Source organism: Oryzias latipes, chromosome 10, assembly GCF_053564925.1.
Source record: "Oryzias latipes strain Hd-rR chromosome 10, Olatipes_Hd-rR_3.1".
NCBI classification, from domain to species: domain Eukaryota; kingdom Metazoa; phylum Chordata; class Actinopteri; order Beloniformes; family Adrianichthyidae; genus Oryzias; species Oryzias latipes.
In genome coordinates, this window is record NC_136246.1 from 7,412,126 (window position 1) to 7,437,350 (window position 25,225).

The 25,225-nt window shown below is 43.3% G+C and overlaps 1 protein-coding gene across 6 annotated transcripts; it reads left to right on the forward strand.

The window, feature by feature from the left end:
- csnk1a1 (casein kinase 1, alpha 1) lies at window positions 1-24,949 on the forward strand. Of its 6 annotated transcripts, XR_013658496.1 has the most exons (12): window positions 1-741; window positions 868-974; window positions 8,449-8,575; window positions 8,656-8,754; window positions 11,126-11,209; window positions 19,551-19,690; window positions 19,802-19,880; window positions 20,098-20,172; window positions 20,777-20,883; window positions 21,307-21,419; window positions 21,987-22,085; window positions 24,385-24,949. XR_013658496.1 is itself a non-coding variant. In XM_011473174.4 (11 exons), the coding sequence occupies exons 1-11, from the start codon at window positions 619-621 to the stop codon at window positions 24,390-24,392; spliced, it is 1,098 nt and encodes a 365-aa protein (XP_011471476.1). In that variant the 5' UTR covers window positions 1-618; the 3' UTR covers window positions 24,393-24,949. The 6 variants fall into 6 exon arrangements, 4 of the variants coding, with proteins under 4 accessions (XP_011471476.1, XP_004086555.1, XP_011471477.1 ...); XR_013658497.1 differs by lacking the exon at window positions 11,126-11,209; XM_011473174.4 differs by lacking the exon at window positions 21,987-22,085 and having other exon boundaries at window positions 21,307-21,455.
- Window positions 24,950-25,225: the final 276 nt, after the last annotated feature.

The following is a 25,225-nucleotide window of genomic DNA, read 5'->3' on the forward strand; positions in this document are numbered from 1 at the left end:
CCTTCTTCCTGCAGGAAGGCGTGGCCGGTCGGTCCTCTGATCAGTACTCAGATTTCCGAGGGCCCCTGAAGGCTCCGGAGCCTCCAGCGGAAACCAGCTGAGGCAGGTCGAGAAGACAAGATGGCGCAGTGAGCGGGCGGCGCTTTGTGCGGACGGTCCAGACCTCGAAAAAAAGACTAAACAAGTCCAGAAGGACGGTCCGAATACCACCACCGCCTTAGCAGCGGCCCGGTTATCGCGCTTGCCCCCGGGGAGGGAGGAGGTTGGAGCCTGTGTGAGCCCTGGTCCGTGTGAAGCCGTTAGCTCGATGCTAGCGGCGGATCGACGGCAGTTGTTGTTGTCGAAGGCCCGCGGTTCGGTCGGCTTTGGTTCGGATTAACGTCGAGTTGTACCGTCACAGGGCCCGTGTTTTGGTCTGGATCTAAACCAAGCATAAAGAACCCGAGGTCAACAGCGCATGATTGAGCGGAACCTTCCCAGAAGATCAGGTTTTGTCTTTTTTGTTTAAGTCGGAGCCCGACCAGCAGAACTCCGACAATATCCGGACCAACACGTCTCTGTGTCCAACTGGCACGCCTCATTTTCGGGCTAATTTGGTGTTGTTAAGTGTTGGATATCATGGCGAGCAGCAGCGGCTCCAAGGCCGAGTTCATCGTCGGGGGAAAGTACAAGCTGGTCCGGAAGATCGGTTCCGGCTCTTTCGGGGACATCTACTTGGCTATCAACATAACCAATGGGGAGGTGAGTCACTCAAGGTGGTTCTGTTTGGTGCTGGGAGTTCTCTGCTGCGGTTTTAGTTCCTGATGGAACACCGGGCCTCATCGGGCTGCGTGTGCGCGTGTTAATGTTGTGTTTTTGTGCTCTCAGGAGGTGGCCGTAAAGCTGGAGTCCCAGAAGGCCCGACATCCGCAGCTCCTGTACGAAAGCAAACTCTACAAGATCCTGCAGGGCGGCGTGGGCATCCCGCACATCAGGTAGGACTGATCCGGGGCCTGCCCGCGGCTCCCAGGCCGCGTAATCAGCCTAAAGTCGCCGTAATCTGCTGTCAGGAGCGGAGCGGGCACGAGCAGGCCCGCTACGGGAGCGTGCATGCTCCTGTCTGCAAATGGCCGCCCTCTTTGTTGTGCTCGCTCCCTGAGAGAAAATGGCGGCGAAGCTTCGATCGAACTCACGGTAGCAGCGCGTGACGCCAGCTCCCTCGCAGTTAAGCGTCGTCGTGCTGCGCTACAGAAAACAGGGACCGGTTCAACTTCAGGTTCTAAGCCGGTTTCAAAGAAATGTGGTCGAGCTCCGTTTCTTTGGGAGATGTACGACCGGGAAGAGTGAAGCAGTGTGAGGATGACTATGTGGATAGTAGTTAGGTCTAACTATGGACATGATTAATACTCTAGAATTATAACTTCTGATGACGTCACTCATTCTCACCTACATGGTTTAGTGAGAGTTCTGTTTATTGTTCCCAGTTGTTAATGGAAGACTTTCCAATAATAATGTCTCATTTTGAGCATCTAAAATCAAAATGACCAATAGTCCAGACTGTAAACAATCAGTTTTTTCTGTTATGTGGGAGTCAACAGATCTTAATTTTGACAGCAGTGGTCATTTTGGGAAGTGCAGCATTTGGTATTTGCAGGTTTATATCAAATCTGGGTGGAACATATCTCCATGGTCTCAAGGAAGTAGCAAAAAGGAGTGGCTGAAAGGAGCGGTCTGATTCCTGTTGGTGGATGAGGATGATGAAGGGCTCTGGGGCTTCTGTAAAATACGTGGGTTTACACCGGGGCCCGCCTGCATTAACGTGGCACATGACCTGTTTCTGATAGTGAGCACGTGCACGTACAGAAATGCACGTGGGACGTTCTTGTTTATCCACTGGAGGTCCATAATAAAAACCAAACATCAAAAACGTTTATATACAACTTTGGTCTGAATATCCCAGAAATGGAGAGGGGGAAGCTCTGCTAAACCGGGAAAAGAGTTTAGCTAATGTAGGCCTGCACAATTGATTGCAAATTTATCGTTATCGCGATTTCAAGCTGTGCAATATCCATATCGCAAAAGTTGGCGAAAATCACAATAAATGGTCAACCTTAAATGTGCTAAAACATTCTTATGGCAACTAGAACTATTTAATGAATTCAATAAATCCCTTTATGCATCCGACCAATCAGATGGAGCCCTTAGCAATCCTTCACGTTGTTGACCAATTGGATGGAATTTTTGCATTAAGGTTAATTATATTTCTGAGACTAAACAATGAGGAACACTCGGGATGTGCAATGCTAGTGATCAGTGCTAGTGATCAATGCTGCGATGACAATGCGACTCGTCCCGTAAACAGATAGCAAAACATAAAAACAACCAACACATTTTCATTTCACTGTCAACATAACTGAAATTATACTCCAAACGACCCTCGTCTGCATAGAAGGCAGGCATCTAACACGTAAAGGGGTCCATTACATTAGACAGATGTGTAGAGGCCTCTACTTGATTAGTTACTTAAAGCTGCCATGAGGTTGTTTTATCTTTTGCAATACAAGTATCACACAGGCTGATATCCAACCTATGATAAATTAGTGATTTATTGTGCAAGCCTAGCATGATCCACCTGAGCTACAAACACTCCGTGTGTAAAGGCCTTTAGGATGGAGGTCCCTGATGATTGAAAACACTCAGATGAGTTTTGTTTGACGCAAACAGAGACTTGCCGTGGAAGACACCCTTTCCTGATGCGTGAATTGATACGTTTTGAAGTTCTTGGAACTGGGTGATTTTTAATGCTAATTTTTTAATGCCTTTATTTATTTTATTTCTTTTTTTTTTTTTTTTTTTTTTTTTGGGTGAGTTGGATCATACCAGATAAAAAGATCCAGGTATTCACATTGGGGTGTTTTTGGACATGTCGAGTTTCTCTTAAGGTAGAAACCTTTTCTCGGTTTCTGTTTTTTTCCCTTGATGTGGGAGGATTGTAAGCTGCTCAGTTCCTGGAACCTGTTGCAGCATTAGGGTGGTGCAGTCAGCTCTCAGCCAGGTTACAGCCTGTTGAACCTGTCTGTCTTGCTGCCACGCCCTGATCAGTCTGCGGCTGCTGTGAGAGCCTCTGAACACCTGAGTGTGAATCACCGGTCCGTCAGCCCTTCTTTATTACTCACTCCTCTGGTTCAAAGTTTGCCCACCCTCCCTATCAAATTTATCTTTATTTCCATATAGACTTGGTAATTTGTTGTTTAAGACTTTGCATTTTGATTTCATGTCAGAGACACAAAAAAGGCTTTACATGTTTAATGCTGAATGTAGGGATGTAACAACTTATTTTAACGATTTTATTCAAATCCTAATTTGTGGTTGGCGCTACATTTCATAGTCATTATCGATTCATTTTTAACAATTCGATTCAATCCAATTCACTGACCTAATAGCTTTAGTTGGTCTGATTTTTCTTTAGCCAAAACTTCCACCAGTGTGACTTGGAGAGAAATAGCTGCTACTGAACAGTGAAGTTTTCCAGATTCTTGAATTTCTTCCAGATCATCCAGTGTAAATGAAATGTGTCCAAACAAACAAGTAAACTAGAATGAATGTCAAATCCATTCATGTTAGTTTCCTAAAGTTCAGTCCACTGATGTTTTTCCACATCCACAGAATCCAAAGGGAACATTCTTAGAACATTCTAGACACTGGATGGTCACATGACTTTGCTAAATTCAAAGTGTTTCCACACATTGAACTGTGATGATGACTTGACAGGGCTCTAGAGTGCGCCTAAAAAAATAATCTATTGTTGTACTGGTGGCCAGGACTTTCTGTGGGGAAAAAGAAAGGAAAAGACTGTACAAAAGACTCAGTTATAATATCATTAGTAATATTCATATCCTAAGTTTCCTTTAAGTTTAGGAGTCAGAAACATGCCCATTGAGGGAGTGATGACATCATAGTGCTGCTTAATGGCAAAGTGCCCGCCCTGCTTCATGCGCTGCGTGCTCAACTTATGAGAAGGAGAACGTTTTTTGTAGTTTTGGGTCTTTGAACCATGTTTTTGATTTTAAGGGCCTATATCATGTTTTTCTTAAGCCTTTCAAAGTTAACCATATCCATATATATAATAACCTTTATAGTTATATATATATTAGCTGTACTAATCAGAAAACTTTTATATTTAACAGTAGGTTAATCGTTTTGAAGTCCTCAAAGCCGATAATAACGGGGATTAAAAAGCAAATCGATTGTGTAAAACTGCTGAATTAAATGCAATGTGGTCAAAGAGGTAGGTGCATCAAACCTTAACTAGAGCCCTGCTTCTACTAATCTACTGTGCCTCAATCCAAATGGTATTTTGCAATATTGATATCATTGTTTTGTTTTTTCATTTTGAAACTACTATGTAATGATATCTGTTAATTCCCTCAGACGCATTGATCTGGTTGGATCGCAGGAATATCAATGAAGTTGATTAATCGTTACACACCTAGCTTTGTTGGCTCTGATATCTGAATGGGTACAACAAACTTTTAATTCAGTCTCATTCTAGACTGCAGAGGTTGTCCAAAAACTTCTAATGGCTGCTACACTTTTTCAATCCAAAATTTTGATCCATAACATTTATGCAGTTCTTTGTAATCGTTGTAAAGTTGAAACCTAACTTTGTATCTTTTGTTTTAAACTACTTGTTTCAAAATGAATTTTAACAATGTTCTGGTTTCTTAGCATTTTTTTTTCTGACTGCTTATATTTTTTTTCATGGCATACAAAAATGAAAGTCTGAGGAATTTTGGGACATAGTTTGTCACAAAAGAAATTTTTTTCAAATATAAATTTATAATTGTAGCTATACTGTAATTTTAAAGAGTACATTAACATTTAATGACAGTAGTTGAATATCTAGCTGTGTGAATGAACCTTTAGCAATTCATCATCTCAAATAGGACCCCCTTTGCAAAACCCCCACCCTTAAAGAAGTAGCTTTTCTCTTTGATTCATTTCTGGATGTTGGATCATAATATTTGTCCTCCTTTACAATTCTGCACTTTCATTTCTTGTTGTGGACGCTGCTCTTTTTTCAGGTTTTTGTTCCTCTTTGAACACTTGTACTTGTGTAGTTTTGTTCTTAATTTCCCACCTTTAGTGATGCACAACAATGGCAACACAGGATTGGCTTAAAAGTGAGAGCAGGGAGTGGACATTTCTGAGACCCAAAATCCCAGAAGAGTTGAAAAGAAGACATGGTGTAGCGCTAGAACAAAACAGAGAAAAAGATGGGAAGAAGCAGCTTTCAGAACAGGGAATGTGAGATGCCTTGCTAATGAGATGGACGGAGTTTAATGCAGCTTTGTGTTTTACTGAAGATTGTCTTCATGAGGATATCCAGCTCTGCTTTTTAGACCATACCGGGAGCTAAATTCATTTTTCCCATCTGTGCCTCTGTGTGGCTACAACACATGACTTTTATAATGCTCTGTACTTCTGTTGGTGGCGAGTATTATCTACATCACTTAGACGCATTTAACCTATATTTCAATGCATTTGATCTAACAAGAGCACATAATGCTACAGATTTCTAAGGAGTTTAGTGGTCAGTTAACTGCAGATGGATGCCTACACCATCAGCTGGTGACAAACCGAGCAGTTTATGTGTCTGATAGAGCTGCTGTCAGGTTAAATACTTTTTCAGCAACAACCCAATTGCACTTGGTACTATTGAGTATCGAGAGAATAGTTTGCATTCTACACAAAGTTTTGATTCCTTAAGAAATCCTTTAGTTAGTGGGCTGGTAGATGGCTAGCTTGACATGGGGCAAGTTCAGTAGTAGTATAATTAACTGAATAATTTAGTATTGTGGAACTTTGTTAAAAAATGTGCAGTGATATGATGAGTTGATGCCACATTTTGTTTCCGTTAATGGTTTAGAAAATAATTCTGGAGAAAGAAATAACTTGAAAAATGTAATTAAAGTTTCTCAGATAATGTGATCTACTAGGGCTGCACGATATGAGAAAAACTCGCGATATTAGTGATCAGTTTTGCGATGACGATATAACTCGCAATAAATGAACAAATAGCAAACACAACAAAAACATTTCCATCTCGCTGCAAAATTTTAATTTAAATAAGAGTCAAAATCCCTTAAATTATTCTCCAAACGACCCTTGTCAAATTAGGAGGGCAACATCTAACATAAAAGCTCCAATTGGTCAACAACTTGAAGGGCTCCATCTGATTGGTTCAATGGATAAAGGGATTTATTCAATTCATTAAATAGTTCAAGTTGCCAAAAGATTGTTTTAGCACATTTAAGGCTTATCGACTTTTGCGATATGGGGTTTGCACAGCTTGAAATCGCGATAACGATACATTTGCGATTAATTGTGCAGGCCTATAATCTACTATTTCTCTATATGTGTCACATGGATGATGAATAATATTGTCAAAGATTATTAAGATCATCAATGTGTCGTTCAGGAAGTTTTGGAAAGTCAACTGTACTGTCTGACCAGGCGATACTCAGCTCAGTTATACCACATGGTAGTGTTCTCTCACTCCTCAACATCTATAGCTTAGGTTTCCAAACCAGTCAGTCTTGGAATCTGCACAAATACTCGGATTACTTTAAACTAGCTGGGTATTTCAGGGCAGAGAACTGGTGAATGTCTTAAGTACATGGTGCGTAATCAATCTTTTCCTACTGGGTGTGAACTTTTGAGGATTGTGGTTTTGTTTTAGGAGGTGCAGCAGCATGTTAAAACCCGTTTCCATCGTGGAGAGAAGGTAGAGGAGGAAGATGAACACCAAGGTTAACCTACAGCAGACTGTACTGCACAGTGATGCTCTCTTTAAGGTGGCACAAAGGAGCTTAAGTCCGTCAATGTTTTTAGCAAGAGGTCAGCAATCATCTGTTGGGGCTGCACCATTACACTAAAAGCGTGTGAACAAAGTGATGAAGGGTGGAGCTTTTCTGGGTTCTTCTTTAGCCGTTAGGGGCAAATTGTCCAAAGAATGATGGTTGGTGAGATAATATTCAGGAAAATCTCAGTTATTCTTTTATAGAAATTCACAGAAACCCATCAAGAAATTCTGTAGTCAGGATCTTCTGAAGATCATTCTTACTTTCAAGTATAGCCTACTATAGCTTTTTCTACTGAATACAGAATTGTGCAAATTGGATTTTTAATAATACATGTGGCTTTATCACTTTACTATTTTGTGTAAAAAAAAAAAAAAAATCTCCCTCTTTTTTGAAAAGAGTTTGTGCTTGGAGGAGGTGGTTTTTGAGATGTATCGAAATTGACTTATTTCACGAAAAACTGCAGTCATTAAATGAGCCATGTGACCAACAACTCTGCACAAGTAGCCAGTTTGTAGATGGCGATTGCAGTGCTCTTGTTGGTAGGAACTGGCTGCCTTGGCATCACACAGCTCATCAAAGGTTGAGCGTATCATGCAGAATTGTTGGATCCACAGCTCCTCTGTTAAATCACCAACCATGATTTCTCTAAATGGCCTCCTCCATAGCCACTCCCCTTGTTTAAGGAGCTTATTGATCCATGGCCACAATAAGACGCTAATGTCTCCTCTGATAGAAGGTAACAAGTGCTGGTGCTGTGGCAGAAAAGTCAGCCACCATGTTGACTTATCGACTTGTGACTTATTGCTGGAGTTGGTATTTATTTGCATAATTAAAATTGAATAAAAACGGAGTGATTGCAATTTTTTTTAAAGAAATTTCTTGGATTTTGGTAAAGTTTTGCGCATATGTTTAATGGAAACACAGCTTTTTAGACTTTATAGGATCTGAGACTTGTGTGTGGTTACCTTTCTGATTTTAATAAATGAGTTTATATTTGAAATGAACGGTTTTGTGCAAATGATTAAAACATGAATGATATTGTGCTTCCAGCAAGCAGCTGGAAGCGGAGCCTCTACCTTGCAGGTCTAGTTTTGGTCTGCACTAAGACCTGCAGCTTCTTGTAAACATGCAGATCTCTCCATCTGTCTGCTTGAAAGGGCAGTTTTGACCTAAAACCTCTGTGACATTATTCTGATATGACATAAATGGGACAGTGTCCGCAGTCATCTCTCCATCCCAACGTCTGCTGGGATGGCAGCTGCAATGCTATAGTCGGGGTTCAGTTCAGGTAGATGTTGGACAGATGTGCACCAGATCAAAGACACCTGATTGAAACTCAAGTCATGCTGTTTAAAATCCTTGTTTTAATCCAACTTTCTGATCTGCAAGTTTGGTCTGAGTCCTTTTGGAGTTTATCTAATTATAATTCTTTTAACTCTTAATTATTATGCTTGCACATCACATGTAAAAACAGATTCCTCTTATTTGCGTTTACTGATGGGGAACTCTGGTTTGAGTCCAGGAGTTTGCCCTTGAGTTTATGTGTGGGGGACAGTTGAGATTTGTTCCAAATGTGGTGTTGATGGTGGTTTGTTGTCTCCAGGTGGTACGGTCAGGAGAAGGACTACAATGTTCTAGTCATGGATCTGCTGGGACCCAGTCTGGAGGACCTTTTCAACTTCTGCTCTCGCCGCTTCACCATGAAGACAGTTCTCATGCTGGCAGACCAGGTGTGCCCCCACCCCCACCCCTGTGAACGTTTTGGTGTGTTGTGCCGTGTGTAACCACGCCTGTTCATCCTCCTCCTCAGATGATCAGCAGAATTGAATATGTGCACACAAAGAACTTCATCCACAGAGACATCAAACCAGACAACTTCCTCATGGGCATCGGGCGTCACTGTAACAAGGTGAGTTCCTCTGAACGCCCCCACCATCCCGGAGCTGTAGGTGTTGAGCTGCCCCCCCACAGGAGGGTGTGAGTGACAGACGTCAGTGACTTGTTTCATAAAGAAAGACCTGTAACAGCAGCGCTGCTGGCATCTGTAAGGACAGCAGCTGGTCATTAGGACCCCTCAGTGTGTCCCCTATCTTAGAAGACAGAGGGAGGTCCAATCCCAGGCTATACTGGTTCTCTGATGGAGCCTTTGTTATAACCAAAAGTTGCATTGATATCAGTCTGAACCAGGCCTGGCCCACCACAGCTGCTGTATTGTAACAGGCGCTCATGATCTTGCTGATTCATCAGACCTGATCCCAGTAACTAGCAGGGATGGCTGGGACTGATCGGTTCTGTTTCTGTGAGGACCGGACCCAGGCCGCCACGCTTTAGACAGTAGAGGACTGAGCCTGGAATCAGAACCTTCTGGTCATCTAAATGTCCGATAAGTTGCCCGAATGTATCTGCTGAGGATCCCACAAAGCAGCTTTAAGGTGGCACCTCTCAAGAGTCATGCTCCTGCACATGAAGACGTTTCTGTGAGGACCTTAGAGTCCGAGCCTTTGCTGGGCCTCTGTCTATAAACTAACAGAGGATTACCTGGACAGGTGTCTTGTCTGACACCTTCATGTGTTAGCATTGTGTTTTCAGCTGCAGCTCCCCTGACTTAAAAAACGTCCCAGATGTTTCACTTTTCTTTGAGCAGCAGAGTCTACCTTGATTCAGATCAAGCTAACTTGAGGTGTGTTAGCCTGATTGCATCGGCATGTACCACAGCTCCACTCGCCTCTACTGCATCCTAATGAGTCTGATGGAACCCAACTGCATTAAACTTGAACAGCCCTGCTTCTTCCTGTTCAGCTGCATGTGGGAACCTATGGACACACCCAGTCATGAGTCGCAGAAAAGGTTATATCCAGAACATAATTCAAAATAAATGCAAACATTCGTATTTATAGAGAGAACCTGGATAAAGGTGCATCTGTTAAAGTCTGCACAGTAGAATCAGATATTTGATGGTCAAGAACAAAACATTATATAACGTCTCAGACATGACTTCCAGACAGATACGTTCATTTTTGTCTCCTCTTTATGCGTTATTGCTGATCTGATGGTTATAGAACTTGCTGTCTGTTATAATCTGTTATAGTTATACCTCCATCAATGAGCTCAAAGCTGTAAATGTGATGGACGTTGTTCCAGAGGACGCGCTGTAAAGAGCAGCTGTGAAGACATTCTTTTATGTCCCACATGTGTAAAAAACAATTCAGTCTGACTCTTTGGTTCCTACAGATGTTCCTGCTGTAGATCCGAGGTTGTTAGATGCTGCTGCTGCATCTCAGCTGGTTTTCCTGTGAAATATGAGCTGAGAATCTCTTAACCTTTTTTCCGTTCTTCCTTCTCTATCAGCAGCGCCTCAACCTCACACTCAAACCTGCTGTTTCCCTTGCTGACATCTCCATGATCTGTTTTCTGATTGGCTGACCAAAGCTGTTGTTTGCATATTCATTTCACATTAACATGGACCTTTGATGGATAAATGGGGCATACATCATATGTGGCAAAATATACGTCGTCTTAGAAATCAGGTCCTGTGACCTGAGCGACTGCCTGTGTCCACATAGACTTCATGTAGTCCTTAAAAAACCGGACTTTGCACCATCAGACTGATGTTCTGATTATCTTGAAGGATGATCATCAGCACCAGAAACAGTTGTGGGTGTAAGTGTGGACAGCTGCCTGATTGGGCTGCTCCTGTGGCTCATGTGGTTCAACATTACTTGGCTGACAGCTTTTATGGTTCTGATCCAACCATCAAGTCGTTCACACCGTCGGTGGTTCTGCTCGTTTGAGGGCCGAGATACAGCCAAAGCCCCTCCTCATTTAGAAGGATCTAGTTGTCATGGCTCCTAGTGTGGATTGGCCTTTAGTAGTGTCATGGGACTTCTGGTCAACCCTAGAAGGCCTTTTAAACTAAAGACCTGGAGGAGAACCCAGCCTGAACAGGTTTTTGTGGAAGACCAGCCTTTGTACCTGTGATGCCTCCAGCTCTCCTGACAACTGCTTTTTGTCTCTGTCAGGCATGATTCTCTGTCAGCTCCTCTTACAGGTCATACAGGGATGATCTTTTGGTTCTGTCCTGATGAAACCGGGGCCCTGGCAGCCCCTGCAGCCCCGTTTTCTTCTGGAAAAATGAGCACAAGGATCATATCTGTATAACACAGCCCAGCTGAGCCAGAACCGTGCAGGAAGCAGAAACCCTGTTGTGCTCATATCAATGTTGACTCCAGGTGGACAGAGGCTATGTAATGTTGACCCTGCCCCTCTACTGTGTGCCCCAGTGTTCAGACTCGGCAGTGGGGAAGAGGAAAAGAGGCGTGGCTGTTAGCTCTTCTCAGGACCCACCTTTCTCAGGATTAAACCAGGTGTGACCTTAACCACAACACCAGCAGCATCCTCGCTTTGCAGTCATACCCAATCACACTGGTCTGAACTCAGTCTGTCCTTTGGCACCATCACACACAGTCAGTCCGTCAGTGTGGCACCAACATGCAGGGAGCCTTGACTAATATTAGCCCAGCGTTGAGGCTAAAGCTGTTCCATCCCAGTTAGCCTCCTCGCAGCAGTATCACCCCATGAGCAGAGCGAGCAGCCTGTCAGCGAGTGGTCACATGATTCCCATGGGGGCGAGGGCTAATGCGGGGGGGCACATGGGTCAATGCAGCTTTCGTCAAAAGAAGTTCTGAAGTCCTTAAAGATCTACTATGACTAGTCTGACACCTCAAAGCCACGACACTGGGTCTGTCTATGTTTGGGGGGGTGGGAGGTGTTTGGCTGTTATTCACATTTACACAGACACTGCATCAGACCAGACCTCCAGAATCCTAATCAGAGTTACTGGTAATTCGGTTAGGATCCTGGTTGATCCTGAGTCCGATTTTTGACACAAGCTGCAGCTGTTTCCTGACAGGTCTCTGAGCAGATGTCTGTTTCATGTCTATTTTATCTGTTTTACTGCTTCTTGGTTGTCTGTTTCCCTCTATCCCTGCTTCTATTCCAGTCTGTTTGTTTTTCGCTGTCTGCCCCACAGTATTGGTAAACCAGGGTTTTCTTTTCCCCCTGCAGGTGTCTGGTATAGTCTGTTGATTGGTTGTTCTGTAATGGTTAGTCTTGGTTTCTGTTGCATCACACGTGTGCATGAAGAAGTTCTGGTCTGGATTTTAGCAGAACAGAAAGTGTACATTGCATATTTCTGCAGAGGCTGAGGATGCTGGATCAAAGGTTGGGATTATGCAAAGGGTAGTGATCCTGTGGTCACTGGTTTTTCAAGCTAACTATAGGTTCAGAGTGTTGGTGTGGAACAAGAGCCATATGCCTAAATGCTTTAATAAACTGTCCTTGCATTCTCTGATTAGCTGGACATGCCCATTCAAAGTATTCAGCAGTGGGCAGGGCATGAATGTCTAGATAACTTATAGAGACATTGGCACTTGTGGCCTGAAAATGCCCACTCCTGTTCTGGAGTTCAAAGTAAGACCTAGATCTTTTTTTGTTGTTTTAACCCCCTTCATTGTTTTGGTTTTGCCTTTTCTTGCATAATCATTTGGATATCTACATTAATTGGACACAAGTAAAGTATAGGATCTCCATTTAAGTCACAACAATAGAAAAGTAATCTCCCTAAATATGAACATTTAATACACATGTCAGCATTCGCGGTGAAGGTGTATACGAGCCTACTGGCTAAAAGTTCCCAGGAGTCAGCCAACCTGCAGTCCATTCCATTTGATAGGAAGCTTTGGTTGAAGCTGCCCTGCTCCTTAAAAACATGCCAGCCACAAGTATGGTGTGAACAGAAGCAACTATACAGGCATAGTCATTAACAGGATGGCTTTAACAACAGTTGAGATAAAATAAGAATACATCCCACATTGGAGATATTTGTTTTTTATAGTAAGGGAAAAAAAAGTAGATTTTTTTTTTCAATGTGCAGGATCTGTAGGATCAAGATTAATGTATTGAGAAGACTTTGAACTATCAGACAGAGTACGTCTTTATTTGTTATTTTCATTTCGGCATTTCAAAATAGCATTAATAAGAGTGTCAAATGTGGAGCACATTGTGTACTACACAATACACATCACTGTAGTGTTGTTCTGTGCAGTCTGGTAAGCTGTCAGGAGAACTGAATGACTGTAGCAACAGAAATAATGAAGGTACTGCTGAAAGCCCCCACAGCACAGTGAGGGGGGTTGGAGGGACCTGAAGCCCACAGAACAACGGACCCCTTATTTTGTGAGGAGGAACTCTCCAAAATTCCTCCTGTTGTTCAGGGCTGATTTGCAATTACAGGAAATATTTAGTGGTGTTTATGGGTTATTGTAGATATTAAATTGTCAGTTCTGTCCGGTACGTTTTGGGCTTTCCTTGTGATTTGTGGCAGCTTTTCTCAAACGTGATGTTTTTAATTTTCAGATAAAGGTTTAAGGACGTTCAACTTGATATTTCCTCAGTTTTTCGAAGTGCAATTTACGGAACTCCAGAAAAATGCAAAAAATTGATGGAATTCCTTATAAACTGTGATTTATTTTAAAACCAAAGCTAACTTTTTCATGTCTGCGTAAAAGCAACATTAGACATTCAAAAGTTAACAGCATTAATGTCATATTAAAGGTAAAACTGAGTCTAAATGTGGAAAAAAGTAGGCACTCTGAATTTTGTTTTTGTGTTTAAATAAAAATATATTTGATCTAGGCCTGCACAATATACCGCAAATTTATCGTTATCGCAATATCCAGCTCTGCTAATCAGTCTAATAAAATCATTTGAATACACTGTATTAATTGTATTAATTGTACATTTACTCCTTGTTTACATATATTTGTCAAAAAGTCCTCAATTAAGATGACACAGTTCGTCATTAAAAAGAAACATGTCCGTTATATTTGATAACATATGCGATATTATATGTAGGTGATATTAATTTCACGTAAATAACATGAATTCTCTCTGTCTTTTTTGTCTTTTTTCAAACCAACTAGTGGTAAACCCATACACATACCCGTAGACCAGGGGTCGGGAACCTTTTTGGCCAAGAGAGCCATAAACGCCACATATTTTTAAATGTAATTTCGAAAGAGCCATACAATAATGTAGCGTCCCTGTCCCACACTGAGGCACGGAGACTTAACCTCTTTTAAGGTTCTTTATTCTGGTTACTGTAGACCACAACAAACGCCGTAAAATTAATTCAGCAACTCCTGAATCTCTTCTGTCGACACGAGACGAGAGAGAGCGCTTCTACCAACTTTATATTCACCTGCTCCCGCTCCAGCCCTCCCATTTCCCTTATTCGGCCCATAGCTGAACCCCATTGGTCCAAACTACCTAACAACAGGCTGAGCGACAGAACTGAGAGCCAATCAGATCTCTGCTTGATGCGGTCAATGAACTCCAGAACTTTTAACGCGGCCCAACAGCCAATTTAAACTCAGTCCGCGACAATATGTTTAAAACTAAATATACAAGTGAATGTGAGCATTTGATGTAATTTCAACATTATTAAAGTACAATAAGTCTGTGGATTATTTTTAATAACATTGTTATGCTATTGCTAATAAATGATGAGTATTTCTCGTGGTAGTTTTGCTGATGGTCTAGTCTGGTTGATCCGTGGTGAGTTTCTGCTTCATGCAGGCGTTGAGACTTTAAACGTGATCGTAGGTCTGAATGTTCTGTAGATGTGACAAAGACTGCTCACATGCAGACGGGGAGCCAAACACACACTCACACGCCGCAGTGAGTGACGGGCAGCGGGTTTTACGTTTTTACAATCCCTGCGCGATTCACCTGCTGCCTGTCCCCACAACACCTCAGCCCCACCCCCCTGCTTTCTCCCTCACACATCCCGTCCCCGCAACTGCGCGCTCTTTCTCAGAGACGGGAGCGCGCAGTTTTAGGCACGTCAATTCACAGGTTTCCAGTTGGTACAAACTCTGTGAAATTATAGATAATTGTAAACTTATAGCGCTGGCGCAGATTTTTCTCTCCAAGCACCGCTACTACTGCGCGCCTCTGGCATCGCATCGCGCCCGAGAAGGACTGGACTAATGATAAACAAAAGTATAATTAAAGATTTGTCTGCGAGCCACATGTGACCATCAAAAGAGCCATATATGGCTCGCGAGCCATAGGTTCCCGACCCCTGCCGTAGACACTTATTAAAAACGTTAGATTAAATTAAAAAATGCAGTGGCTGGTTGGCAACAAAAATGTATTTTTTACTTAGTTTGTCTCTTAATAGTTGAAATGACTTCGGATGTGACGGCCCCCTCTATTTTTTTGTTGTTTTGCCCGTGTTTGGCTTTTAAAATGGTCTCATCAATCCTCAACTTGTCTGTGCTCCAACACAATGTGTAGAAGAACAGAACTGTTCAACCCCTTCATGAAGAATATTGGCCAACAGTTTTTTGAAGGCACTAACTTTATCGCACATGTCTGCATGGCATCACAAGAAGGTGGGGATGCAACAAGTACAATGTAGAAAGGGCGCAATTGATTGGTTAGACCAGGGATGGACCAAACATGGGGGTGGGCTGGATCCGGCCCGTCCCCATGTTTGGTCCGGCCCACTGAACAATATCAGAGACTTGTGTTTTTGTATTTTTTATTTATTTTAATCTGACCACTCGATCAAAATGTGACCTGAAACCCTCAAAATCTCTGTCAAACATAACAGGACAGTCTTCCCTTTCTACGTTGCAGTTCATCTTTCCCGGTTTAGCTAATTCTTTTAGAGTGTTTATGCTGCTTTTTTTAAACAGTGCACCCTGTTCTGTGTCCTGATTGGCTGGAGACCTTGTCAGTCAATCTCCTCTGAGCCGTGTCTCCTGTACAGAAACGCGGAGTTCTCAGATCTACAGAAATCTGTGATCGATCAGATCTTTGTTTTCATTTTAAGATCATGGAACTAATTTCCATAAAGGTTTAAGAATTTAAACGAGACTTTTCTCAGTCTGTCTGAGAAAAGTTTATTTGGGCAGTGAGGAGTTTTACTGCCATAAACGTCTGTAATCATTCTCCGTGGATTTCACAGATCACGGTTATTTTTAGAATGTAACTCCTGAAATAAACGAGGGATCTCTGTTCTGGTGGAAAGGAAACTCAGAAATATGCGTAGCTGCAGCAGAAGGCAGAGAAATGAGCTTTTTCATTATTACTGGATGAGAAAAAGACACGCAGGACACAGTGCAGCTGCGCAAACTGTGAGACGCGTGACGCTGCCCTCAAAGTCTTTATTAGGATTATGATGGGAGAGGATCCACTATTTGTTTTCTGTTTTTTTTTTTTTTTTAAATGTATCAGTATATTTTTCCTGAATTTTTGTCTTTGAAAATCTTAGTGTTATTTGGTCATTGTTTAATTTCATAAATAATGTTATTCATTTTATTAAAAGGATCATGAATGAATTAAACTTTATTCATACTGCACTATAAATCTCCTTGAAGGTACCAAAGGGCTTCACAATAAAAGAGAGATCTAAAATGGGAACAAAAGTTTTAAACTAAAAACTCTAGAATATTCTGTTTTAGAATATAGTTTTCGATATAAATTTTTTCATCTACATTCCATGTTATATCATTCTCACTCCAAGCATCTGCTCCTGGTCCGGCCCTTCTATCGAATTTTAGAACCCAACGTGGCCCATGAGTTGAAATAGTTGCCCACCCCTGGGTTAGACCATTGTGGTGAATGTTTGAGCTTGACTGTTTGGTCAAACATATTTAAAATCAGAACGATTGGCCAAAATTAGAAGCACAATGGTTGATTTTGAGAGAATTTGTGCGATCCCAACATAAAATCAGTGAGGTACTGAAATGTTCTGTTAAATAAAAACATGACTGCATGTTTGTGTAGCGTTTTAGAGATTGTTCTTTGTCACTTGTGGAGGTTGTAATACATTCTGTTTATGGTTACTGCAATTGTTACTGCAAAATTGTGAATCCTAAAGGATTCCCATATTGTACCTTGCAACTTTATTTGTACAGCGGTACCATAAAGATCAGTCTTCCTAACAGCTGCGTTTATTATATATAATTAACAAGCACATTTTAGATTTGCCTCCTCAGCTTTTATTTCAGTCTTCCTGGTATGTTACAAGTCTGTTTTTGGATTACAAGATGCCCTTTCTCTGAGGCCGCTACTAGTCCAAGTCCCAGTTTAATGCATTCCCAAGGAAACTGTTCCACCTGTTCCTCTTGCAAGACAATATTGCATCATGTAAACAAGCTGTCGACTTATTAGAAAAATGGCCTTTTCTGTTGAAATGCAACCAGTTGTCTTGAATGGTTTCCATCAACAGACTGATGGTTGAAAGCCGCTGGTCTAACCCAACTCCTAGTTAGGGCTGCACAACGAAACTTTCTAAACATTGTCATGCCCCCTCAGTAAAATCAAATAAATCCCCAGCTTCTGATTGTGTTCATTTAACTGTAAAGATAATATTGTATGTAAAAGTTAGGACCATAAATGTTAAGACTGATACATTTTAAGAAAAGTAAAAACTATTAAACTAAACCCATGATAAACAGAAGTGCAAATGCTTGCAGCTGTTAAACCTGCAGAAATGCAAAATTAGCTACAAAAATGAAAATGCAAACTTTAGAAATAAGTTAAACCAGCCTGAATAAAGCTCCAAAGAGCTATATATAATTTGTACTTGATCATTCTAAAAAAGCATTGCATATTATTGGCATACACCAGGATTTGAACACTTTTAAATGACACAATATAAAATTGCTTTAGTTAACACTATGATTTATGCATTAGGAAACTTAAATGAGCTGATCTGTGTGTGCTTGTGTGCACCTCTAAGGGTGTTTAAAGACACATTTGGTTCTCTTAAAGTGAACCAGAGTGTTTCCCCTGAATGGCCGGAGCAAATTTTCGGTCTGAATACACCCAAGCACCTCCTGGTCTGGGACCAGGAACTGCTCTGACCCATTTTTGAGGTGGTCTTGGTTCGTTTCCAATTGGACTGAGCTTCAGTCTGCTCTGAGGTTCCTCAGTCTGAATACAATCTGTTCCCAGAGCGGAGAAACTGAACCAAAACGGCCACTGAAGCCGACGTAAACCAAAGAGGAATGCAGCAACAGATGAGCCACGGACAAATGTAAAGAAACGATTGTTGTGTTATCAAACAAAAAAAAGGGTCCAACTGTTCATTAGTTAAAACGTTTATATTAACACCTCAAAAAACGCTCTGTATGTTTCTGTGTCTTGTTACACGTCATGTGCCCGACAGACACTGCTGTGATGTCATCCTAAAAGCTACCTTGTGGTTCCTTAACAAAATTCTCTTAAAAACTATGCCATAACACCACAACAATGACTGAAAATGTTGTCAGCACGGATAAATGTTGTTCTTCCGTCCGGGTCCGTTCTGCCAGTAATGAAGCACTGGGCGGACGGATTAAAAAAAACTACAAGCGAACATGCGTTCAATAATAATCGCAACAATAATAAAGGCACGTTTAGAAGAAAATCTCGCTCTGTCGGAGCTCTGTTTGTTGACAACAGAGCTGCACCATGGGCGGCCATGGTGCAGCGGTAGGGCGGTCGACCCATGATCGTAAGATTGCAGGTTCGATTCCCGCCTTGCACGCCCATGTGTTGAAGTGTCCTTGGGCAAGACACTGAACCCCATTTTGCCTCTGGTGGGAGGTTGGCGCCAGTGTTCGGCAGCAGAGCCGCCATCAGTGTGTGAATGTGTGTGTGCATGGGTGAATGGGCCTGTGACTGTAAAGCGCTTTGGGCCTTCGTAAGAAAGTAGAAAGCGCTATATAAGTATACGCCATTTACCATTTACCATTTCATAATATTTTCGTCAATGGTAGTATCGTAATTTGTCCAGAGCAATCACTATCTGACACGTCATCCGACCAACACACAGCCAATCACATAATGTGACGTCAGCGTTAGTCCCAGGACCCCGAACAGAAGTTCCAGACCGTACGGTTATGGTACCTACACTGGACCAAAAATGTGTTGAGCCTGGCGTTGATACACAAGTTCAAAACTTGTCATCAAAATACAGTTTAAAGTTTGAATGAACTAAAAATGCAGGACTTCATAATTTCTCTGTAGTTGCTTTAATCCGCCTTCATAATTCCTGACCAATGAGTGAAGAGATCTTTAGTCACGTGGTTTTGTTTACGAGCTTTAATCTGGAACAGGAAAGTCCCCTTGACAGCAGTTTGAATACAGACCAAATGGACGGTTCAGGACTCGATCTGGACCACATTAAGTGGACTAGGTCTGGTCCAAATGGTTTTCTCAATCTGAATACACCATAAGTCACTGATCCAAAGTTGAAAAATGTCTTATCCTTGTAGCTCAATTAACTTTGGTTGTTATTCTGGTGAGTGTAGATGTGGTTAGTAAGTGCAGGTGTGACTTTAGAGAGTGCAGGTGTTTCTCTAGTTGGAGGACACTAGTACGAGGATGTCGCATTAGTAAATGCAGGTGTAAGTCTGGTCCCTTATGGTTAGAGCAGGTGTCTCATGCAGGATGTTGGATCTTGGTGGGGTTCTGTGTCATTGTGTTCAGGTGTTCTGCTGCTGTCAGTCCCCCCACTAATAACACAGCCATAAAACTGCTTTTTATTGTGAACAGGAAAGGAACAGCAAATTAAATCACTGGATTTGTTGGTATTATCTGCCCTGGTTCAACCTCCTTCCCCCTCTTGTGTTTTTTTTTCGTTGTCAGCTCTTCCTTATCGACTTTGGTTTGGCAAAGAAGTACAGAGACAACAGGACCCGACAACACATCCCCTACAGAGAAGACAAGAACCTGACGGGCACTGCTCGCTACGCCTCCATCAACGCACATCTGGGCATCGAACAGAGGTTTGTTCCTAAACAAAAGCACTCCCTTTGAAAAGATCTAGACCAGCGTGAGGTTTCAGGTCTCTGTCCTGCTCTGCTCCTCAACGATTATCATTTGTGCTTGTCCTCCAGTCGCCGTGACGACATGGAGTCGCTCGGCTACGTGCTGATGTACTTCAACAGAACCAGCCTGCCATGGCAAGGGCTTAAGGTATGTATCTGACTCCTCTGTCTGGTTTAAAAGAAGGGTTTTTGTAGACACATGTAGCCACTCGTATCCCTGAAGACCAAAACGTTGTCAGTGAGCCCCCATGGAAGTGAGATGCTGTGGACCCGATGGCGGCAGAAACCTATCCTTGGGTTGGTATGAACCTGAAAACATTGCAGCATGCTTTTAGTCATGATGTTCTTCTGCTTCTGTCTGTCAGGCTGCCACAAAGAAACAGAAGTATGAGAAGATTTCGGAAAAGAAAATGTCCACCCCTGTAGAGGTCCTTTGTAAGGTAATGGCTTTTGTTGTCCGATGGTTCCACCTGGACTTTGGCTGTGGTCCACCTTAACATAGCAGCTTTTGCCACAGTCAACATATACTTTTGTAACAGTGTACAGTGAGCATGTGTTCAACACATCCATGTCACAGTGTAGTCGGAGACAAATGATTCCTATCGAATAAAGCAGAGGTTTTTTTCAAATGACAGATTTAGTCCTTTTCCAGCAAAGGAAAGTCACATTTATTTCTTAGCATGTGATGACAGAAATGTAGACACTGTTTTGTTGAGAATGGTGTAAACCTTTACTTAGCTTTTGCAGAGTTTTGAATCCAGCTGGGTTTCCAGTGATGAGTCAGCAGTCAGTTGATTCTACGTAGGACTGCCTCTAGTTTGGACTTTTTCATGGTAGTGTCACTGCAAGCTGTGTGGTAAACAGGAAATCGTGTAAAAAGAGACTTTGACAGTCTCTTCTCAGCATAGCTTGTGGTTTCTAAGCTTCTGCTGATCATCTTTGCTGAGGCTGTTGTTAAACTTGAAAGTGGAACCATGTATTTTGTGACTTGAGTCCAGAGAAACGCAGGACTTCTGACTCACAGTCAGCCGTGAATGTGTGCAGGGCTTCCCAGCAGAGTTTGCCATGTACCTGAACTACTGCCGTGGCCTGCGCTTTGAAGAGGCTCCAGACTACATGTACCTGCGTCAGCTGTTCCGCATTCTGTTCAGGTAATTCCTGTCTGCAGAAACCAGGATGGGCTCTGCACTCACGCACGGGGATGATCCCGGAGGGAGCCCCTAGAGCTCCAAACAGAGAAACAGCAGAGTCAGAGTCCAGCCAGCCAGTCAGCTGCTGTTGACCTGCTCTGCTTCCTGACCGCACCTCATGCTGCATGTCTCTCTTTATCCCCCCGATTCTTTCCCCTTACCTCTTTCAGGAGCTCATTTCCTTTCCTGACTTCATGGAGTTTCCATCTAACAGATTCTGTCCTTAAAGACGCTCTTGAAGTGCTGGCTCTTCCGATTTGCTGAACTTCTTGCTTGAGGGTTTTAATGAACGAGCAGTATGGCTTCTGTTTGGGGGTGGAAGGCTCTGTGTGTGTGTTTGTGTCGACCCTGCCGATGATGACGATGGCGGTATCTGTGTTACAGGACCCTAAACCACCAGTATGACTACACGTTCGATTGGACCATGCTGAAGCAGAAAGCCGCCCAGCAGGGTGCCTCCTCGGGGGGCCAGGGGCAGCAGGCACAAACCCCCACAGGCAAGCAAACTGACAAATCCAAGCCTAACATGAAAGGTTAGTAGCAAACAGCCAAGTGACGTTTACAGACACCAATTGCATCCCGTCTTCGTCTGGATCAGACTGCCCCGATCCCGGTCCTCAGGACACCCCCCTCCGTGGTTTCCCTCCTTCAGAACACCTGATCTGCAGTAGTCCTGCAGAGCCAGGCGTGCCAGAGCCCAGAGAGCCACGGGGAGGGGGGGGGCTGTGCAGCACTGATCCAGACGAGACCGCGTTCATCCTGGAACCCATATACCAGTGCCCATAAAAGGCTGATCCAACCCAAATTCTGAGAATTGGTCCTGCTGGAGCGATGAGACGCCCTGAAAACAGGGACACCAGCGTCCAAACAAGCTACAATTGGTCTGTCCTGCAGAAGCAAAGACGTCCTTGGGGAATTTGACTACTAACTTTGCTGACTGTGTTCCTGTGTTGGAGCTGGACTATGGGCTTTCTGACTGCTTGTGTTAACCAGCTGCTGCTCTGTCATGAACTCCTGCTATGTGAGCTGGAGAGCTGCTGCTCTGCTTTCTCTGTGACGCCCAGGTGTCAGGCCGGAGAACAGCGGGTGAACAGCGCCTGCTCTGCTCCGACATGGTGGCTCTGGGAATGCTGACAGCCAACACTTGACTTCGCTTCATGCACGTGCGTTTGTGTGTGCACGTGAAAGGAAGGTCTAGCTTAGGCGTGGAGTGGTTTCCACTGAGAAGCGGGGTACTATATATATTCATAATATACTATGAAATTAGGATTATTAAATATTGACAGAGGTAAAAATACACACAGTTATATATTGTAGAGTTGCCACACTTGTTGGTTTCAAACTGAACCCTTAAACTGAGTCCTGGGAAAAGTAGATGTTTGCATTGCTGCTGCATACGTTGGCATGTTTATTAAGCAAAAAATAAAGAAAACATTTTTTTTTTTAAATTTAATTTGCTATTAAGAAAAACCTTTCAGGTGGCGTATGCCACCTGAAAGGTTTTTCTTAATAGCAAATTAAATTAAAAAAAATGATTTTTTTCTGAAGTTTTTCTTTTGAAACACACAAACGGAAACAAAACTGGGATTAAAGACTTGAACTGAATCCCTACCATCTCTGAAAGCTAGGGATGTTCCAATCGTGTCATCAGAAATCTGGCCCTCTTCTGTAGTTTTAGACTCTCTGAACCGGATCAGTGATGGGGTAGACATTTTTTTAATTAATTAGATCAACGCTGTACATTTCAAGCTTATATCATATACCCATATTTTCACGACCATAGGGCGCACCAGGTTTAGGGCGCACCAGGTTTAGGGCGCGGTCCCAGTTACGGGGGATTTTTCAGTCTTTGACACATACAAAAGGCGCAGCGGATGTTAAGGCGCGGGCACGTTAACGCCCCGTTCAGACCCTCAGAGCCCCCAGAGTGGGTTAATAAAAGAACCAGTCACTGTTATTTTAGAGGAAACCTTTTTTTTTTTTTTTTTTTACTGTTCTCCCTAACTGAGCAACACAAACTGAATGCGCTCACAGTGTCACTTGTGCTCAGCGCCTGACCCCCCCCTCCATCTTCCCAGTGGAAGTCTGCATTTGACTTGACTGCCCTAAAGTACAGCAGAACACAACTGTAGTCTGAGCAATGTGTGATGTCGTGTTTTTGTACTTCCAAAATTAAACGTCTGTCGTCCACGGTGAAAATGGCCGCTGGTGTTACCTGCGTGGTCACGTTCCCCTAGATGTAGATTTATTTTTAATTTGGAAGTACAATGGCAAATGGCGTATACTTCTATAGCGCTTTGCTACCTTACCTTTCTGCCCAACACGCTTTACCGTCACACACACATTCACACACTGGTGGCGGCTCCGCTGCTGAACACTGGCGCGAAACCTTCCACCAGCGGCGAGGTGGGGTTCAGTGTCTTGCCCAAGGACATTTTGACACATGGGCGTGCAAGGCGGGAATCAAACCTGCAATGTTCCAATCAGAAGTGAAACGCCCTACCATTGCACCATGGCCGCCCAATGGCACTTTTTGACCTTCAAAAATGGATACGTTGAGGGACTGGAGATGTAACTCCTGCGTAAAGCGTAAAGAAGGACATGAGACGCAGACGGACAGAGGCAATGGAAATATTCCGCTTGATAAACATAATTTTCTGTGCCAACACAGACTCACTGCAGACGGACCAGTGGACTCTGAGTAGCCCAGCGCTACTCGACCCAAACACACAGATCTGTTCAGTCCAGATGAAGAGGGACCGGGCAGAACCCCGTGTGTTCCGTGGTCACGGAGAGTGGCCGACGAGATACACAAAGATGTTAACACTTAGGATTCGGGAGTGTTTGTGAGGGACAGGAAGCTGTTTAGGGAATCCTCGGATTTCCAAAATAAAGTGTCAGAAAGCTCCAGGTGGCTCTGTTAACCCTTGTGTTATCTTAGATGACCCCACCCTTCCATTGACGTGTTCTCCCTACCATGACAAAGGTGGATAAAGGTGGAAAGATTTCATGTAATCCATGGACACCAGTGAAGATCACAAATCATTGAAGAAAAAAGGTTCAGAGCACTGTCTAGTGGGTCTAGATGACCCAACTCCCAATGTTAAAGTGCCTAGGATAGCACAAGGGTTACAGTAAATATTTAACCAAACCATCCACCATCAGATCTGAGCTCCTAAAGTACCATCATAAAAAGAAACGCCATCAAAGGTTCAGCAGCTTCTCAAACAAGATGGTCTTCCTCCCTCCTCTTCTGGACTTAGATGACCCACTGATCCAGATCCTCTAAAGGTGGACCAGGACTGCTCTCAGGCTCACACCTAGCCGTCCACGTGTGTGCATGTGAAGGCTGATGTGGTTATGTCACTGTCCTCTATTTGTGTGGGTGTGAAGGAAGCCCCGCCCCCAGGCTAGTATTTGCAGTTTTTTAAGGGCTGCTCTCTCTCTTCTGTGTGTGTGCAGGGTTCTAAAAGGCAAGCCTGATCCAAACTGCTGTGGTGAGCAGGACCAGTGGGCTCCGAGCGCCCCCTGGTGGTTGAGCGTCTCTCCTTCCATCATCCCTGTCTGTCATGGAAACGTGTAGATCTGCACACGCTCAGTTTTGTCATCGATATTTTCAGACCTGTATGAATCACAAATCCTTTGGAAAAATGTTTTTTTAGGATCTGGAGGCTGTAGCCCCCCACCTTCCCCCCTCCCTCTGCGGTTAGTTCAGGCGCAGGCGGTCAGCTGACTGGTGTTGGTCGCCGTGGAAACGCCTCAACTCCTCCCCTTTTAGCAGGCGGATGGAAAAGCTGTAACTTTGGCCTCTTCCTCTGTTTCTGAATGATTGATGAGCCCTGGATGTTTCTTTAAAAACTGTCGGGTTTTCTTTTGTTTCTATGGTGATTAAGAGTTTGCTGCCCCCTACTGGCAGCAGTTGGAGCTGAATGACACTTTTGCTTTTCCCTCTAGAACTGAATTATTAAGTCTGTTGTAAAACTTCTGGTCTTCTCCAAAAATGCCAATAAAAACCTTACTTAACTCACTTCAGCTGCCTGCTCTCTGGTTCTGGTTTTGGCCCGCCGGTTTTCTGCTGGATCTTCCCCTCCTGATGGTCCAGGTTGAAGGAGCCGCACTGATGGTGGCGTGCGTCACCTTGAGGTGATTGGACCCCGAGGTTCATCTTCACAAGACTGACAAGAACGCTGTAACATGATCAGAACCACCACAGGAACATGGCCTGATCTTTGTGGACTTGTAGCAGGACGGGTTCTGAAGCCCAACAGCAGTACCTCTCATCTTTAAGAGGCCAGACAGTTTC

Excerpts from the sequence above, each read along its gene's own strand:
- csnk1a1 (XM_011473174.4), top strand. The coding sequence starts at position 619 with ATGGCGAGCAGCAGCGGCTCCAAGGCCGAGTTCATCGTCGGGGGAAAG. Across the intron at positions 975-8,448 it reads GTGGGCATCCCGCACATCAG|GTGGTACGGTCAGGAGAAGG; the intron begins GTAGGACTGATC and ends TGTTGTCTCCAG. Across the intron at positions 8,755-11,125 it reads TCGGGCGTCACTGTAACAAG|TGTTCAGACTCGGCAGTGGG; the intron begins GTGAGTTCCTCT and ends TGTGTGCCCCAG.